The sequence below is a fragment of the Chanodichthys erythropterus genome, chromosome 11, assembly GCF_024489055.1.
Source record: "Chanodichthys erythropterus isolate Z2021 chromosome 11, ASM2448905v1, whole genome shotgun sequence".
Classification (NCBI taxonomy): domain Eukaryota; kingdom Metazoa; phylum Chordata; class Actinopteri; order Cypriniformes; family Xenocyprididae; genus Chanodichthys; species Chanodichthys erythropterus.
In genome coordinates, this window is record NC_090231.1 from 41,440,368 (window position 1) to 41,458,828 (window position 18,461).

General features: G+C 34.1%; 1 protein-coding gene across 1 annotated transcript; it reads right to left on the reverse strand.

The window, feature by feature from the left end:
* Positions 1 to 1,103: 1,103 nt before the first annotated feature.
* On the reverse strand, positions 1,104 to 18,374 carry aadat (aminoadipate aminotransferase). Its single transcript, XM_067401027.1, has 9 exons — positions 18,283 to 18,374; positions 15,616 to 15,681; positions 15,342 to 15,424; positions 13,985 to 14,081; positions 9,202 to 9,263; positions 8,948 to 9,012; positions 5,827 to 5,933; positions 5,050 to 5,151; positions 1,104 to 2,348 (listed from the first exon to the last, which is right to left on the reverse strand). Exons 1-9 carry the CDS (start codon positions 18,322 to 18,324, stop codon positions 2,307 to 2,309), a joined length of 666 nt encoding a protein of 221 aa, XP_067257128.1. The 5' UTR covers positions 18,325 to 18,374; the 3' UTR covers positions 1,104 to 2,306.
* Positions 18,375 to 18,461: the final 87 nt, after the last annotated feature.

The window sequence follows — 18,461 nt, forward strand, 5'->3', positions numbered from 1 at the left end:
CTGTAATTGGTTGTGAATTTGAGCTGACTTCGTCACCCACTTTGGTTTATTTCCTCAGTTAACTGGTTTTGTTGCATATTTTGCATACAGTGAATGTTAAATACCATGGCTGTACTGTGGTACAGCAATAACATTAGTAAATGTACTACATTTACTACTGTCTACATCCACAAATCCAGTCTTGTGGATATTGGGTGTAACAAAGTATTATTTTTAAGCAGGCCTACAGTGGAGAACTCTGTAAATACCATAATATATCAATATGGTAATCATTCATTGCCATAGTATTTCAAAGTGCAATGTACAACAAGGTACCACTGTATTTGCTTTCCCCTTGGACACATATAAAGGCAGGTTTATTTTGATAATCCATTTGACCTGTATTTGATGCACATAAATGTTTTTAATAGTATAAAATCAAGCCTAAACAGGGAAGCTAATGTGAAAATACTGTGGTGATGTGTATACATGTATCTTAACACACTGCAGATTGCACATTCAGACAGAGAATCCAGTTTAAGTATTAACTGCCCTTGTTGGTAAATTTCAAACCACTTTGCAGCACTTTGACCATTTATTATAACCAGCATGTTAAACCATTAAAACCTCAAGAAACTCATGTACACGCTATTAATCTGGCCTTTAAAACAGTTATGCGTGCATAACTCTGAGCTTATGCACCATAATACCAAGATTTATTGCGGCCGGCAGAGTGTGTGTGTGTGTGTGTGTGTGTGTGTGTGTGTGTGAGAGAGAGAGAAAGAGAGCCCTTCTTAAGTACTTTCCCTGAGTAGTGTACACAAAGAATCTGTTGTCAGAGAAACAACACACACAGTGTGAATGCCAGTACTCTAAACTCTTAAAAATAAAGTTTTTTTTTTTCCCCCAGAGGAAAAAAAAAACAAAACAAAAAACAGGGTTTCCCCCCAAAGAACCTTTCAGTGAACAGTTCTTAAAAGAACCATTATTTTCTTATCATGAAGAACCTTCTTCCACTATAAAGAATCTTTTGCGCAATGGAAAAATTCTATTGATATTAAAGGTTCTTAATAGAACCAATGAAGAACCTTTATTTTTCAAAGTGCAGTGAATTTGTGTCCAAATGTTAAGGAATTACATTCTACATTGTTAAAATCTCCATTGTTCTCCATTGAACAACCAATGCAATGGAATTTTATGCAATTAAATAAAGCAAAGCTTTGGTAAATGCACAATGTTGTGCAAGAATTGGCATTACATATAATAATGGAGTTTGTTTAATGATTTATTCACCCCTTTTCTGTCAGAAATGTCTGGCATACACAATTACATGCAAGTCCAAAGGACTTAGTTTATTAATTTTAGTTTTATTAACCCATATTCAAGTCAAATGATGATCACCCTTTTCATGTTTTTGGAAGACAGAAGAAAATTTGCAGCAGGGTACAATTCTATAGGTGTATATTGGAGGTCATCACAAATATATTTTTACATTACCATTTGCTTTAACAGTGAGAGAAAAAAAATCCAGTATTGCATTCCTGCGACTTTTAGAAATAACAAAGACAGAGATAGAGATTGATTACGGCAGTCATGTCAAACTTGCAGTCGCAAGGTATGGTGATAAAAATGTACATTAATTTAAAAAAGAAATGCAGAAATGCGTCACCACAGTCTGTGATGAGAGTCCATTAGCTTAATGTCATTTTAAACGCTGCTTTGTGAAACATATCAATACATTTACTCATCACTTGTGTTGAAAACAGCTTGAGTTAATAGCAGCTAACTAGTCACTAATGAAGACACCAAAATCAACGGCTTTAACCTTCACAATTCAACATGGAGGTTTAAAATAATGGACTATTACAACTAAATACATTCACTTGACCTTCACCTTCTTATAGTTAAACATTTTACACAATAAACCAGTTTTAAAATCACACAAAGTTGCACTGTATCTCTATCCACCATCGAGATGTTTAATGGCCCGGCTGCACAGAAACTAATCACATACACTAAATAAATGATCACATATCCGTTCACCCTGTTCATTTTGTCTAAACCAACTTCAATAATTCTTTCTAATAAAGAATACAAATTTAAAGAATTAAACCTCTTGAATCTTGAAATAGTGTTATTAAACATTTTTTCAAATGTGTTCATCTGGTACTGACTCGAAGGGAAAACGGGTATGTTGTTGTGCAAAAAAGGCAGAGAATTGAGCAGATACAGTCTGTGTATGTGGCATGTGACAGCAGCATTTAACTGATGATACTGGACATTAAAAACATCAGACCCATAATTCCTCCTTCCTGGAGATCAACGGCTCACATGGCATCCTTGATAAGATCAGCGAGTCTCCTAAAAGCCTGTGGATGAAGAGGAAAGAGGCATAAATGACAAAGTAAGGCCTTATGCTTAAATACAGATGAATATTGGATGTGCTTGAGTCGATTAACTTTGTTCAACAGACTTCTTAGGCATAATATAAACTGAAACATTGAAACTGACTGATCTGAAATGCTCTATATAGGTTCTATAATAGATATAACACACACACAAACAGCAACTGACTTCGACTCACAAATGTGATACTGTGTTATACTAAAAGCATAACAGCAGCATATAATGATATTATCATTCAAAAGTTTGCAGTCAGCACGTTTTTTTGATCAAGGATGCATTAATCAAAATAAAGGCCTTCTGCAGCAAAACGGTGCATTTGTGTAAAAAAATATATCCATATTTAACAAGTACACAAGTAAAATATCTAGCTTCCGCCAGACTGTGTTTCATATTCAAGTTACGAAGAAAGTGTAAACTGGTGTCGAGTCAGTTACACTTTTTCCGTAAGCTGAATAGGGAAGGCGTAGGACGTAGCGTAAGCTTTTTGAACTGCGAGAGTTTTACACTTTCTTCATAATTTGAACACGGAAGACGGTCTGGCGGAAGCTAGATATTTTACTTCATCACTTGTGGATATATATATATAGATATTTTTCTTACACAAACGCATCACTTCACTTCAGAAGGACTTTATTAACCCCCCGGAGACATGCGGAGTATGTTTATGAGGGATGGTTGTGGATGGAAGCACTTTCTTCAGCTCATACTCGTTGATCCCGCTCACTGCCATTATAAAGCTTGGATGCGTCAGGATATTTATTAATACAGTTGCAAGAAAAAGTAAGTTAACCACTTGCAGAATCTGTGAAAATGTGAATAATTTTAATAAAATAAGAGAAATCATACAAAATGCATGTTATTTTTTATTTAGCACTGTCCCGAGTAAGTTATTTTACATAAAAGATGTTGGCATTTAGTTCACAAGACAAAACAATAGCTGAATTTATTAAAATAACCCCATTCCTAAGTATGTGAACCCTTGATTCTTAATACTGTGTGTGGTTTACCTGGATGATCTACGACTGTTTTTTTGATTTGTGATGGTTGTTCATGAGTCCCTTGTTTGTTCTGAGCAGTTAAACTGAGCTCTGTTCTTCAGAAAAATCCTCCAGGTCCTGCAGATTCTTTAGTTTTTAAATATTTTTTGCATATTTGAACCCTTTCCAGCAGTGATTGAATGATTTTGAGATCCGTCTTTTCACACTGAGGACTATTGAGTGACTCAAACACAACTTGTGACATCTTCATCCTGTTCAAAAGTTTTCACCCCCCGACTCTTAATGCATCCTTCTGGAGCATCAGTGAATGTTTGAACCTTTTTTAATAGTTGTGTTTGAGTCCATCAGTTGTCCTCAGTGTGAAAAGACGGATCTCAAAATCATACAGTCACTGCTGGAAAGGGTTCAAATACGCAAAAGATGCTGGAAAACTGAAGAATCTGCAGGACCTGGAGGATTTTTCTGAAGAACAGAGTTCAGTTTAACTGCTCAGGACAAACAAGGTACTCAAGAACAACCATCACAAAAATCATCCGGCTAACCACACACAGTATTAAGAACCAATGGTTCAGGTTCACATACTTATGAATGGGGCTATTTTAATAAATTCAGCTATTGTTTTGTCTTGTGAACTAAATGTAAACATCTTTTATGTAAAATATCTTACTCAGGACAGTACTAAATAAAAAATAACATGCATTTTGTATGATCCCTCTTATTTTATTAAAATAATTCACTTTTCACAGATTATGCAAGTGGTTCACATACTTTTTCTTGCAACTGTATACTCCAATTGTGTTCATCAGAAAGAAGAAGGTCATATACACCTAGGATGGCTTGAGGGTGAGTAAAGCTTGGGGTAATTTTCATTTGAAAGGAACTAATCCTTTAATATTTCATTGTTTCACTTTTAATTCACCTTAATAAGGTACATATTTACACAGCATTTTGAAAAAATATTATGTATAGTAATTACATACGTTTTTTTCTTTTTACTTTTATTGTGAGAGCCAGAAATACATTTACATTTACATTTATTCATTTGGCAGACGCTTTTATCCAAAGCAAATTACAAGTGAGGAATACAACAAGCGAGTCGTCATAACGAGGCAAATAGACAAGAAGTGCTCATAATACAAGTTAAAGGCAGTGCTCTGATTATCCTAAGCTACAATAGAGAGGGATTAGGGGAAGTGAAAGGATAGGAATAAGAAGGTTTTTTTATTTATTTATTTTTTTAAGATGAGGTATAAGATGAATAGCATCTGCAAACGGAGCACTTTAATCAAATAATGGATAGATTTCAATACGGTTGGGCAAACTAATGGCCCCTTATTTGTTATGGAAATTGTTTTCCATAAAATGTCCAAAATCCTTTGATTGGTGTCATAATATGATGCCCATGTAGTTGTCAGTCGAATTTAATGGGCGGGATCTATGGTAATTGAGAATGAGCATGCACGCGCGTCCCATTTACGACTGATTGGAATTCATTAACACACACACACATTTCACTATAACTTCTGACGTTTACGAAGTATTTGTGAATCAGGAGAAGGGTTTTCGGGAAGGTCTCTTTACGCGCAAATCACTCACATATTTACTCGTATATTTACGAATGTTTCATGAATGAGACCCAATATGCGTGTGTTCGTGCATGCTGTACCTCATCGATCTGTTGAGGTGTGGAGAGAGAGAAGGCCGCTCTAACATATGGACACGGATCTGAGCTGTTGATGTTGAACACTCCTCCAGGAACCAGAAGAACCTGCAAACAAACACACAATAAAGCTTACAACAACTCTAGAGAATCACTCGAGGCCCTTTAACCAATAGACACTGAACCTTTGCGACCTAAAACAGAGACTTCAGAAGAAACTAAAGTCATGTGTGCAGTTGTAATTCGGATTGGTAATGTGTTGTGCTGGTGCAGATGCTCAAATGTACCACATGGCTTTACTTTTTATATCCCTGCGTAATAAGCTGGAATAAGAAAAGTATTTTCAAATCACTCAATCACTCAAGTACAAATGCAACAATGACCATGAACAGTTTTTCAGAATGAATTAAATCCAGGATGTTTAATATGACTCCATGCTCGTCTGAAACGAAAAAAGACATCATATTGATTGTGTGTGTGGGAGGCAAATCATGTGGTGTGTTTTAAGGATCAGGTGCTTCAGTTCACTTATACATAAACACACACACATATTCAAACTTTGGCAAAAAGTCTCAGTAAACCTGCTATACTCTATCATAAAGCGCCAGCAACACCACACACACGACTTGCACTCACAGGAAATGTGTTCAATGTATAAAGGAAAGTGCTTTCATACAGCACAGTAGTACATGAGATAATTTATGTTATTACATTCAGCACATAGTAAACTGCATGAAGATTAGTGTACATGTGATCTGAACAGATGTGTGTGCGAGTGTGTACCTCTTTCTCTAGTGCTTTCTCCATGATCAGCCGCTGTGTGTCTTTAATGCCCTTGAGTTTAATCCACAGGAACATGCCAGCCATAGGACAGTGCCACTCGGCTACATCTACAAAACACACGCGAGAGGAAGAGAGAAATTAAATACTGTAATCTGGATTCTGACACCCAGATATACCACATTATTTACTTATTCCAACAAAATGTCTTAGGTTCAATACAACTTAATTTATGTATGTAGAGCATCTGTTGATCGCTGTTTAGTCTCAACTCTCAGTTTGCAATATCAGCATCAAAAATTATATCATGCATTGCACTGGGATAAATGTTAAAATACACTCTGTTTGAAAGTACAGCCTCAAGACTTAAGCATTATATGTGTCAACAAGAGATTAGTGTGATAAAATCACGTGTCTGTACAAATTTATATGCAAAATTTGATCATATCATGATTATGTAAAACTATTGTAAGATTAATGCCGGACTGTCTGGACTGAGAAAGGGCTACTCGTTGAGAAAACAAAGGAAATTAACATTCAAACTCTCTCTTGCAAAATTAGCATCCACATTTGAGACGTAATCACACTGAGTCGATCACACCTCAGCAATGCCTTAATCTACATCTCCCTTCCTTCACCCCCTCTTCTCTCTACATGCAAAGATGACCTGAAATTCACCCAAAATCTATATGTTTAATGTGAACAGTTATCATACAACATTATACATGTTTGGTATCATTTGAAATGTCTCAGTGCGACTGGTACAAAGGTCTCATTCCCACAGAAGTAAACCAGAAGGTAATAAAGGTTTAAAGATTTTAGAGATATTTTGCTCTCCGTAATGGGTGTGTCCACCTTCACAGGGTCTTTCATGCAAATGACCTTCTGTCCCCAAAAGGTGTAAACTACTCAGTCTGGGACCCTGATTAAAGGGATAGTTCACCCAAAAATTAAAATTTGATGTTTATCTGCTTACCCCCAGTGCATCCAAGATGTAGAGGACTTTTTTTCTTCAGTTGGACGCAAATTATGATTTTTAACTGCAACCGCTGCCGTCTGTCAGTCAAATAATAGCAGTGACTGGGAACTTGAACAACAAGAGTCGAAAAAACTTCCATAAACAAATCCAAATTAAACCCTGCGGCTCGTGACGGCACATTGATGTCATAAGACACGAAACGATCGGTTTGTGCGAGAAACCGAACAGTATTTATATAATTTTTTACCTCTAATACACCACTATGTCCAACTTCGTTCAGCTTCCGGCTAGTGAGGTCTGACAACGGAAGTGATGTCTCGCGCTCATTGAAGTATATGGGCGAGACATCACTTCCGTCATCACAACGCGTTTTTTGACCTCACTAACAGGAAGCTGAACGAAGTTGGACATAGTGGTGTATTAGAGGTAAAAATTATATAAATAATGTTCGGTTTCTCGCACAAACCGATCGTTTCGTGTCTTAGGACATTAATGTGTCGTCACGAGCCGCAGGTTTTAATTTTGATTTGTCTAAGCAAGTTTTATTTACTGTTATAGTTGAAGTTCCCATCTACTGCTATTATTTGACTGACAGACGGCAGCGGTTGCAGTTAAAAATCATAATTTGCGTTCGACTGAAGAAAAAAAGTCACCTACATCTTGGATGCACTGGGGGTAAGCAGATAAACATCAAATTTTCATTTTTGGGTGAACTATCCCTTTAATGCAAATTCCAATTGTGAAGTCATGTTTCCATTTGAAAGAAGTTTCTGTCTTGGTCTGAGTATTTAAAGAGATGTTGCAGGAGACTCAGGGCTCGATCCTGTGCAGATGAGCCCACATTGCTGGTGTCCTTCAGGCACTCCGCAATGTGCATTTTTCTAATGTCAGGTATGCATCTTTTACTCTGTTCTTGAGCATTTGATGTTTGTATTGATCATCTTTGAGATGATTATGTAATTGGCATGATACATTTACCTGACTAATAAATTGTTACATTTGACTTTATTCTGACTTACTCTGAAATTATTGGCTCTAGTAGATTACGTTAAGTCCATAACCCCACAAATCTACGCTCAGGTTAGTAACGGACTAAAGTAGTTTAGGTGGAGCAGTGGGGCACACCAACTGATATTTTAGAGCTCCGACTAGCACATTGGCATTAGTTAAGTATACTTAGACTGTGTAGGCTAATAATGTTTTTTTTTCCTTTTAGAGCAACAGAGTGTTGCTAGATCAATCTAAACAGGGTGGGCCTCAACCTCTGGTTATGGTGAGATTATTCTAACCAAGTGTCTGTGGGTAAACCACTGCGTGATTATGTAAAGTTACCACTAGAGGAAGCTAAATTGGTCAGCCTGATTTTATGTTAATGGTCATGGCCCCTAGTTAAAGTAATCTTACCTTAATTCGGTGTGTTCAGATCTATGGGGACTAAATAAACGTATTCTAGAATGAGCAAAGTGGGTACGGCCTCTAGAATATTAGTCATCGCCTCTGTCTAATGACCAAGACTGACGAGATTGTGCGTATGAGATTGTATGCCCGGCCGGTGCGAGACTCAAAGCGTTATAGGAATCCGAATGAACGAATACAATAAGAGTAAAGAGTTAAATAGAATCATCAAATGTATAGATAAATTATCATATAAATTGTCAATTATCAATTGGCATTCAAACCTAAATTCGAGGTCATAATAAAATGGAGTCAGATAAACGTTTAATTGGAGTTAAACTATTTTGCCACACTGAAAAGACGAACGCGCAAGAAACCTTCCCCGCCCGGTGGGAAACCGCCGTTGGGCCGATTGGGCAGGCCTTACACTATAAACAGCCATTTTCACTGTATGTATAAGAATACCAGGAATGGATATGATGTAAATATCCACAAAGCACTGCTTACACAGAGAAAAATCCACACACACACCAGTGAATTACAATTGGTAACACTGGTCTAATTGTCCAAATCTAAAACTAAAAAAACCCCCAAAAAAACAGACTTAATAAGAATATAAGCACATTCACAGGAATAAAAACAGCACATTTCTGCACATTTTTAAACCCTCAACTGTAAGTGCATCACTGTAAATTTGATTTTTGTTTGTCGTTTACTCCGAGGAACGAGTCTGAATTATTTTCAACAAACCTCTGAGCCATTTGTCTGCTGAGGAGAGCATGGCGTTTCTCTGAGATCTGTAAAATTCAATCACCCTGAGGAAGAGGAACAACAAATGTCAACCATAAGCACATCTGAACTTAAATAGAAGCCTATGTAGAAAAACATAATAAATAATTTAGTTGCACTAAGCAGAACCCTGAAGCTTATGGGCATTTACATGATAACACAGAAATACAAGAATTGAATTGGATTCTCACTGGAAATAAAAATCTCCAACTCACCCATCAACGTGGCTGAGAAAACCAGTTTGACCCCAGTTATGGAGCAGCTGAGAGACAATGAGCTAAAGACACAAAGACAGAGGTGACATTATGAGTGTCATTATAATGGGAGGCATGATCAGTTTATTAGTAACACTTTACAATAAGGTTAATTAGTTAAACAGTAAATGGATTAACTAACATGAACAAACCATGAGCAATACATTTGTTACCATTGTTAACATTAGTTAATGAAAATACAGTTGCACAGTGCATTAACTAATGTTAACAAGATTTTAATAATGTATTAGTAAATGTTGAAATTAACATTAACAAAGATTAATAAATGCTGTAATTGCAGTTCATTATTAGTTAATGTTATCTAATGTAGTTAACTAATGAACCTTATTGTAAAATGTTACCAGTTTATTTGGGCTAACTGCAAGAAACATAATATGGCTTGTATTTCACAGGATACAAGATATCAGAAAAAAGATTGTATTTCATACATTTAACTTAAAATAATGTCATTAATCACTATTAAAATTAATGTTTTAATTTTCAATTTAATTATAATTAATTAACTAAACATTTAATGACTGATAACATATGTATTTTGCAAATCATTAGACCACAGCGACAAAAAAGAAAACATTTATTTGATACATTATTTAATGTATAAAATAAATATTACTAATTATTATTCAAATAAATATTAGCTAATATATTTTAATATTTATTAAACTTTATTTATTGACTTTGTTGATATTAATTGAAGTATTTTGCAAATAATCCCAACACAGCAACAAAAAACCGAATACAATATTGTATAAATTGAATGTATAAAATAAGTATTAATAATTATTAAACTAAAAATTTAATATAATTTAATATTAAACATTATTTAATTACTTTGTTGATCTTAATTAAATAGTAATTTGCAAATCATTACACCACAGCAACAAACTTACGAAGCAATATTTATTTTATACATTATTTAATGTGTAAATTACATATAATTTACTTATTAAAAAATTATATTTAATATTATTTTATTAATTTATTTTATAAAATGATTTCATGTTTAAAAATACATATTAACTATTATTAAATTGGCTTTTATTAAAGCAAATGTTATTTATTACTATTTAATATTTATTAAAAATTATTAAATGACTTGGTTGATCTTTCTTAAAGAGCTTAATTAAAATTACAAATCATTCCACTACAAATATATATATATTTATTTATTTATATTTATATTACTTAAATTACTTAACCGGTTTCACAGACAAGGCTTAAGCTAGTTCTAGATTAGGGCTGTTGAACGATAATCGTGATTATCGTGTACAAAATAAGAGTCTGTGTTTACGTAATATATGTGTGTTTGTTTTGTGTATAATTATTATATATATATATATATAAATATTCACACATACATGTATATATTTAAAAAAAAAAATTATATTTCTATACAAATATTTACATTTATATATCATTTAAATATATAAAAATATAAATATATTTATATATTTATACATACAGTGCCCTCCACAATTATTGGCACCCTTAGTAAATATGAGCAAAGGTGGATGTGAAAATCTGCATTGATCCTTTTGATCTTTCATTCAAAAAATTCACAAAATTCTAACCTTTCATTGAAGGAAAACAGTTGAAAGTGGGGGGAAACTCACATTATGAAATAAATGTTTTTCTCCAATACATGTTGGCCACAATTATTGGCACCCCTAGAAATTCTTAAGAGTAAAATATCTCTGAAGTATATTCCCATTCATATTTACATTTTTTTAGCACACCAGGGTGACTAGGAGCATGAAATTGTCCAGCCATGACTTCCTGTTCCACAGGAATATAAACATGTCCCAAATTCAATGAGTAAAACCAAAGAATATAGTTCTGATGTGCAACAAAAGATTGTTGGACTTCACAAAATAGAAAGTGTAAGAAAATACCTAAAACATTGAAAATCCCCATTTCCACTATCAGGGCAATAATTAAGAAGTTCCAATCAACTAAACATCTGCCTGGAAGAGGACGTGTGTCTAAATCGTAATGTGAAGTGATCAGAAAAGTTTGAGTGGACAAAGACTCTCCAAGGATCACAGCTGGAGAATTGCAGAGATTAGTTGATTCAGAGATTAGTTGACTCAGAGCTGTTATCTTGGCAAAAGGAGGTTGCAAAAAGTTTGAATAAAAGGGTGCCAATAATTGTGGCCAACGTGTTTTGGAGAAAAACATTTATTTCATAATGTAAGTTTCCCCCCACTTTCAATTATTTTCCTTAAATGAAAGGATATAATTTGTGAATTTTTTTAATGAAAGATCAAATGGATAAACAATGCAGATTTATTTTCACAGCTGCTTTTGCTCATAATTACTAAGGGTGCCAATAATTGTGGAGGGCACTGTTCATTAGGGCTGCACGATTAATCGCATGAGATTGTCATGCGTGTCTCATCAGTAAAGCCGGTTCTGTGATTAGCGGTAAATGTCCATCACCTGCTTTCAAATGGAGCGGCACTTAATACACAGAGCCGTAGTTCGCGGACAAGCTACGCAATATCGCGTTCATAATCGAAGGCGATTCATCATTCATATATTTCTTAAATATATACATGTATGTGTGTGTATTTATATATACATAATAATTATACACAAAACAAACACACATATATTACGTAAACACAGACTCTTATTTTGTACACGATAATCACGTTTATCGTTGAACAGCTCTATCCTAGACTAAAATGCATGTTTGAGCTGTTTTAACTGGAAGTAACTTGCACTGGAAGATCTTAAAATATGTAATATTTTTTTCTCAAGATGCACACCAGTAATGTGTTTTTTTCTAGGGTGCGTTTATAAAAGCTACTTAAAGGGGCTCTATGTAATAATGACTAGTGTTCAAAATAGGTAGTGCAGTCCAAATTCAAAATATTGTTTGGCCCGCCCCCTCGTTCAAAGACGCGGGTTGCCAGCTTTTACAGCATATGGTTGCCAGCAACAACAGGGAGCGCAACTGACAATGAAAGCTGAGGAGACTTAAACACTGTAAGCTGATGAGTTGATTATTTAGATGGATTCAGGGGCTTTTTAGTACAGATGCACCGATTGCAATTTTCTTGGCCGATTCCGATTGTTTTTTAAGTGTGATCGGCCGATAACTATTTTTTGCTGATTCATATTTTCTTTCTAAGAAAATCCAGTCATGCAGCAGCTTCTTTTGCCACTCAGTCCAGCTGATGGAGCGCGTTCTGGTGGGAAAGTGATGTCGATGCATACCATCTATAGGTTTTTTTGAATGGGTTTTTGCTAAATCGCCTGAAATAAGGTCTGTGGTTAACAAAGCCTCTACATACTTTCACGTTTTGATCTATGACACACCAGTTATAACCCACTTGTGATTTTTTTAAACTTTTACTGCGTCTTCAAATCGGCGGTTGCTAACAAATTGCTAAAAGGGACTACTTCCTTTGGCGGGGACTTTAGACGTCATCATTAAAAACGGGACATTTGGACAGCATTTCTCATGAAAAAGTGGATAAGTATTCATACACAACGCAGATCATAATCAGTGAGCATGTTTTTAAATAGAATTGTTTTCTAAATAAAGTTTGAGGACGACTGCTGGTGACGACGTTGATCCGCGACCATGGTGTCCGTTTATAGCCTACTGTTAGCCTTTTATATCTGACGACTTTATTTAGGCTTCAAAATCTATAAATGTTGTGGTAACTTGTAAAGATTATCTTGATAGAAAAAACGTGTAAGTATCATAACCCTTTGTTAAACACAGAGCTTTCTGCGATTTTCCAAAAGTCTATGGGAAAAATTAATAGGCTTTCAGTCGAGGGAACCCGTGCGCCGCTAACTTCCAGGTTGGCCTACAAAAACGCGTCATCCCTGGGGCACTCTATACAAACACTACTTAACCAGAGTGAATGAGACGAGAGAGAGAGAGAGGTGGTGTCACTTTTTTGACGGTGACAGAGAAGAGAGCGAGAGCGCGCAGCACACGGTTTTGCACAGACCAAAACAAAAACAGACATTCCAACATTTTCAAAGTAGAATATCTGGCTGTAGCATTGTCTTTCTGAGAAACAAGTACAGTAGGTGAACTTAGCATGTTTCTTCAATATCTGAAAACATATTGGGGTATTTTTATGCTTTATTAAAGTCTTACATAGAGCCCCTTTGAATACCCTAATTGAACTAAGGCCTAATCCTGTTTTAGGCTAAGCCCTGTCTGTGAAACCAGGCCATTAACTATTATTAAATCAGCTACCATTAAAACAAATGTTATTTAATATTTATTAAACATTATTTAATAACTTTATTGATCTTCCACCACAGCGGAAACAGAATGGACATTAAGTCTCAGTGTTAAAGGAGCCTGTTAGCTTGTTTTTCTCTGTGAATCTCTTCTCCTGAGATTTACGCTGTGAGAATAATTAAAGTTCAGATTCATCAGCATAGACACAGAGCTGCGCACCGCTGGGATCTAAAACACACGTTCATTACAAACACGCCACGCCACGGGAGCCTGCGTCCTCCTCCTCATCATCACATCCACTCCCACACTCTCAAAGATTTGTGCTTTTAATGTACGTGTTCAAAACAAGAACACAACGGCTGTAATTTACGGATTACAGCTAATGTGGAATGAGGAACAACATTCTACTGAAGCTACTGGGCTGCTAATGCCTGTTGATTCAAGAAAGATTGTGCAAAATGAGTCAAGAACGAAACAGGATAGACAGGAAAAATGACTTAGTCGTCTGACCTGTGTGAAGGTGCTGGTGTGCATCGTAGAGGCCTGGATGTGCAGCACCACTCGGTCTACTAACGGCTTCGGCCCAGTGACGAAACCAATCCGTAACCTGCCAAGAATACACCACAAATACACACAAATTATTCCAGAGAAAATAAATAAATAGAATTCACAAACTGAGAAAGGTAGTAAGGTAGAATATAATTACTATCTTTTGGAAGTGATTTTATTTCATGGTAGAATATTATTCAATATATATTACTTTTTTTTTTTTCAAGATGCATGTATGTATAATTAATTAATTCATTATATAAATTATATAATTAATATAAATAATAAATTATTAAAATAAATATACATGTAATTAAATGACAAAATATGCATATATATATATATATATATATATATATATATATATATATATATATATATGTATATTAATTATTTATATTAAATAATTGATAGTACATTTTACATAAAAGTAAATGTTAAGTACATAAATGCTATGTAAATGCTATGTAATTATTTATATATAAATAAATAAATCATATAAATAAATTATGTATTAATATAAATATTTAATATAACTAAATAAAATACATAATATATATATTAACAAATTGCTATTAAATTATATGTACATAATTTGATTAATAAATAATTGATAGTACTATATCAAAACTATTGAATTAAACGCAACCTAATTATAGATATATAATTAAATAATTACTTAATAATTAACAAATCATTGCAGAAAAAGTCCAAAATAAATAAATAATTCACAAACTGAGAAAGGTCGTAAGGGAGAAGGTAATTAATATCTTTTGGAAGATAAAATTTAATTACAAAATATGCATATTATATATATTCATTTTTTGTTATTAAATTAAATGTATACTAATTATTTATATTAAATAATTGATGGTACATTTAAAAAAAAACTATTGAATTAAATGCTATGTAATTATTAATATATAAATAAATATTTCATATAAATAATGTTTTAACAAATATTTAATTGAACTAAATAAAATATACATATTATATATGAACATTGTTATTAAATTATATGTACATTAATTAGATTAATAAATAATTGATAGTACTACATAAAAACTATTGAATTAATGCAATTTAATTATAGAAATATCATAAAATAATAATATAAAGGTATATGTAAAAATGTATGTGAAAGATGTAAGTGACAGCATACATTTCTTGGTGTTGCCGTACATTTCTTTCCCCGTTCTTTTCTATCTTGAGTCAATATCATGACCCTGACAGCTGTGTCTCATGACAAAAGCACTACTGTCCCAGTGAAACAAGTCATTGACATTTGAAGCACAAACACGCTTTCAACAGCACCCACCCCGATGACAGAATCTTAGACAAGGAATCCGTTCGGAGGATGCGTCCGTCTACGTCCATGGAGAGAAATGTTGGAGCCCACGGCTGGATGACAGCAGAAGAACAAAAGAACAGAGCAGAGTATTGACATTACACTAGCTTTTATTGAGTGTTATCTTATCGCAGCAGCAATAGAGAGGCTATCAGAGAGGCATGTATATGACTACTACTTCCAGCTGATCATCACACAATACAAACAGATGCTGTGAAGAGAGCAATAAATCAGAGGAACTTACTTTTTGGAATTGCAGAAAATAATAGGGGTCATCCTCGATGATAAGCAAATCATATGTCCTGGCAAGCTGCAAATTAAAAACACAATGACAATATTATGAATCAATATCCTGCTTTTGACATCACAAAACATTTAAAAAAGGGGCTAATGCACATGCTTATGAGATGGTCGAAGAGTCTGCAATTGGTCAAGACCTTTGTTCATCTTCAGAACACAAATTAAGATATTTTTGATGAAATCCAAGAGTTTTTTTTTTAATCCTCCATACACTTAAGTGATTTCGGAGCCCTAAAGCCCCGGGTATACTTCACTTTTATGGAACGCCAAATGGGTCAAAATACGCCAGGAACCAAACGCCTGGTGCCCAGAAAACGCCGTTATTTGCGGCGTTTTAGACTAAAAGACGGCACAAAATAAGGCGTTATTTAGTACAAGCGCCGTAAATTACGGCGTTTTCACCGCAGAAACGTCTTTAATATCGGCGGTTTTTGATCCGACCTAAACGCAACAGCTAAATATAGGCTTCTTATTGTTGTGTGCAATGGCTTTGGGTCGGGTTTATTGTTGATTAAAAAATATTTCCTACACAAGCGAGTTTGTTTTCGCCCACTTGATGCAAACCTTGAGCATAATACCTATAGGTTTCTGACGAACAAAACGGTAATGTAGGCTACATACATTTCCTTGCTTTGTTCTTAACCTGATGAATTAATTTATCTCTTACATCGATCAATGCTGCTGAATAAATAAAGCCCACCAGTGTCTGGTTTGTCCAGACAAAATTGCAAAACTTTCTAAAGCTTGTCAGTAGTAGTGGTGTAGGAAGTAAGTCCCGTTGCAGATAGTTTTGACGCATCGCGAAACGGTTCGAATCCACCTTTTGCCAAGCTTGTTCTTCTCCCTTTTCCCATCGCATATCAAATTGGAAAGGCATTTATTTTCTATATATATATATATATATATATATATATATATATATATATATATATATATATATATATATATATATATATATATATATATATATATATATATATATATATATATATATATATATTAGGGCTGTCAAAATAACGCGTTAATTTCGATTAATTAATCTGAGAAAAAATAACGCGTTAAAAAATAACGCAGATTAATCCATTCCGTATTGACCTTTGAACTGTAAAATGAAGACGAGACGAGAACGCGGTGGCGCTGCCTAGATCATTGACTGGAACATTTACTTATAAAAAACGGCCTGATGGAAGTGTTGATAAAAATAAAGTCTGTCTGCAGCAAGGAATTTGCATATCACCGGAGTTGTCCACTCTAAAGTAGGCTACCACATCAATGCAAAGCATCCAGGAGTTAACGTTAATCCGGAGCTATGTCGTTAAAGTAGATATTTCATGCTTTCTATAGAAATATTTCTCATGTCTCTGAGGCAAGCAGCCTATACGCTGAGTTTCGGTTCATTAGTGTAAGACGCGTTCCAGTTCACGCGCCAGTGATCGCGCCCGCGCCTCCATATCATGATTATATTTTCTGCTATATTTGCTTCTTATTTATTACATCCAGGTAATTGGTTGATGAAACATTGATTAAAATTAAGATACAATTTTTACAAAACGAAATTCACTTTAAAGAAATGCTTTCTACCAAACATAACTTCATGAAGTACTCAAAATCATGTCTGACACACTCCATGACTCCCGATATATTCACTTTTAATAATCAAATAGATGAATTTAAAACATAACATAGGACTATTTCAACATAAATATGAAACTACGTTTTCTTTAATGGCTAACACGTAGCTTATAGTACAGTTCAGAAAAATTTCACGTGTGAATTACCAATTCAAATGTGAAAAAAAATAAAAGCAATTAAATGTGTTATTAAAATTAAAAGATGAAATTTAAAATGATGGGTAATAATGGATTATGACGGATTTTTTACGAACCTGTCCGTCAAAATGACGGACAAAGTTACAGTCTAATGCAACCTCTGGTGTTACGGCACACATCATCAAATCTTCTTCCTGAAGCACTTATGAATTTATTTCCTTAGCATATTAGGTCAGATTGTTGATTGTTATGGCCATTATTTGAACAGTGAAAATAATAATAAAAGAGTTTTTGAACTTTAATGTCACTAATGCTGATTATTCATTGATTCATTTGAATTGAAATATTTAATACTTTCACGGCAAAAATTATGTTTGCGATTAATTTAGATTAATTAATCACAGAGTAATTAATTAGATTAACATTTTTAATCGTTTGACAGTCCTAATATATATTATATATATACAGCTATGGAAAAAAATAAGAGACCACTTAACATTGATTTCTGAACTTGGAGTGGTCTCTTAATTTTTTCCATAGCTGTATATATATATATATATATATATATATATATATATATATATATATAGTAAAGTGTTTATCAATCAGGTTTATTGGTAGGTGTAGGGAAAGCTTTATTGTCCCATAAGGTGGCAATCATTATTTAATAAATATAATCATTTACACTCAATATGTTATTATTGCATAGCCTACTGTTTTATAATGTACAAAATACTGAGGTGCAAATAGTATCCAGCTAAAATTAAAATGAATTAATTTCCATTTAAGACAATGCGTGATAATAAATAATAATTTATATGTGAATAATATAGGCCTATTACAGTCTTAGTAGCTATAGCCGATGATGTTCCAGTGCAGAGCATGTGAGCGGAGCGGATATATTCCCTCCATAGTGAGAGCGCCTCTCTGAAGATTCTCGCTCAGTCCGCTCGTTCAACTCAGAATAGCCCTTTGTGACATGCTGGATCAAAAAAAAAAAAAAAAAAAAAATTGAAATTGT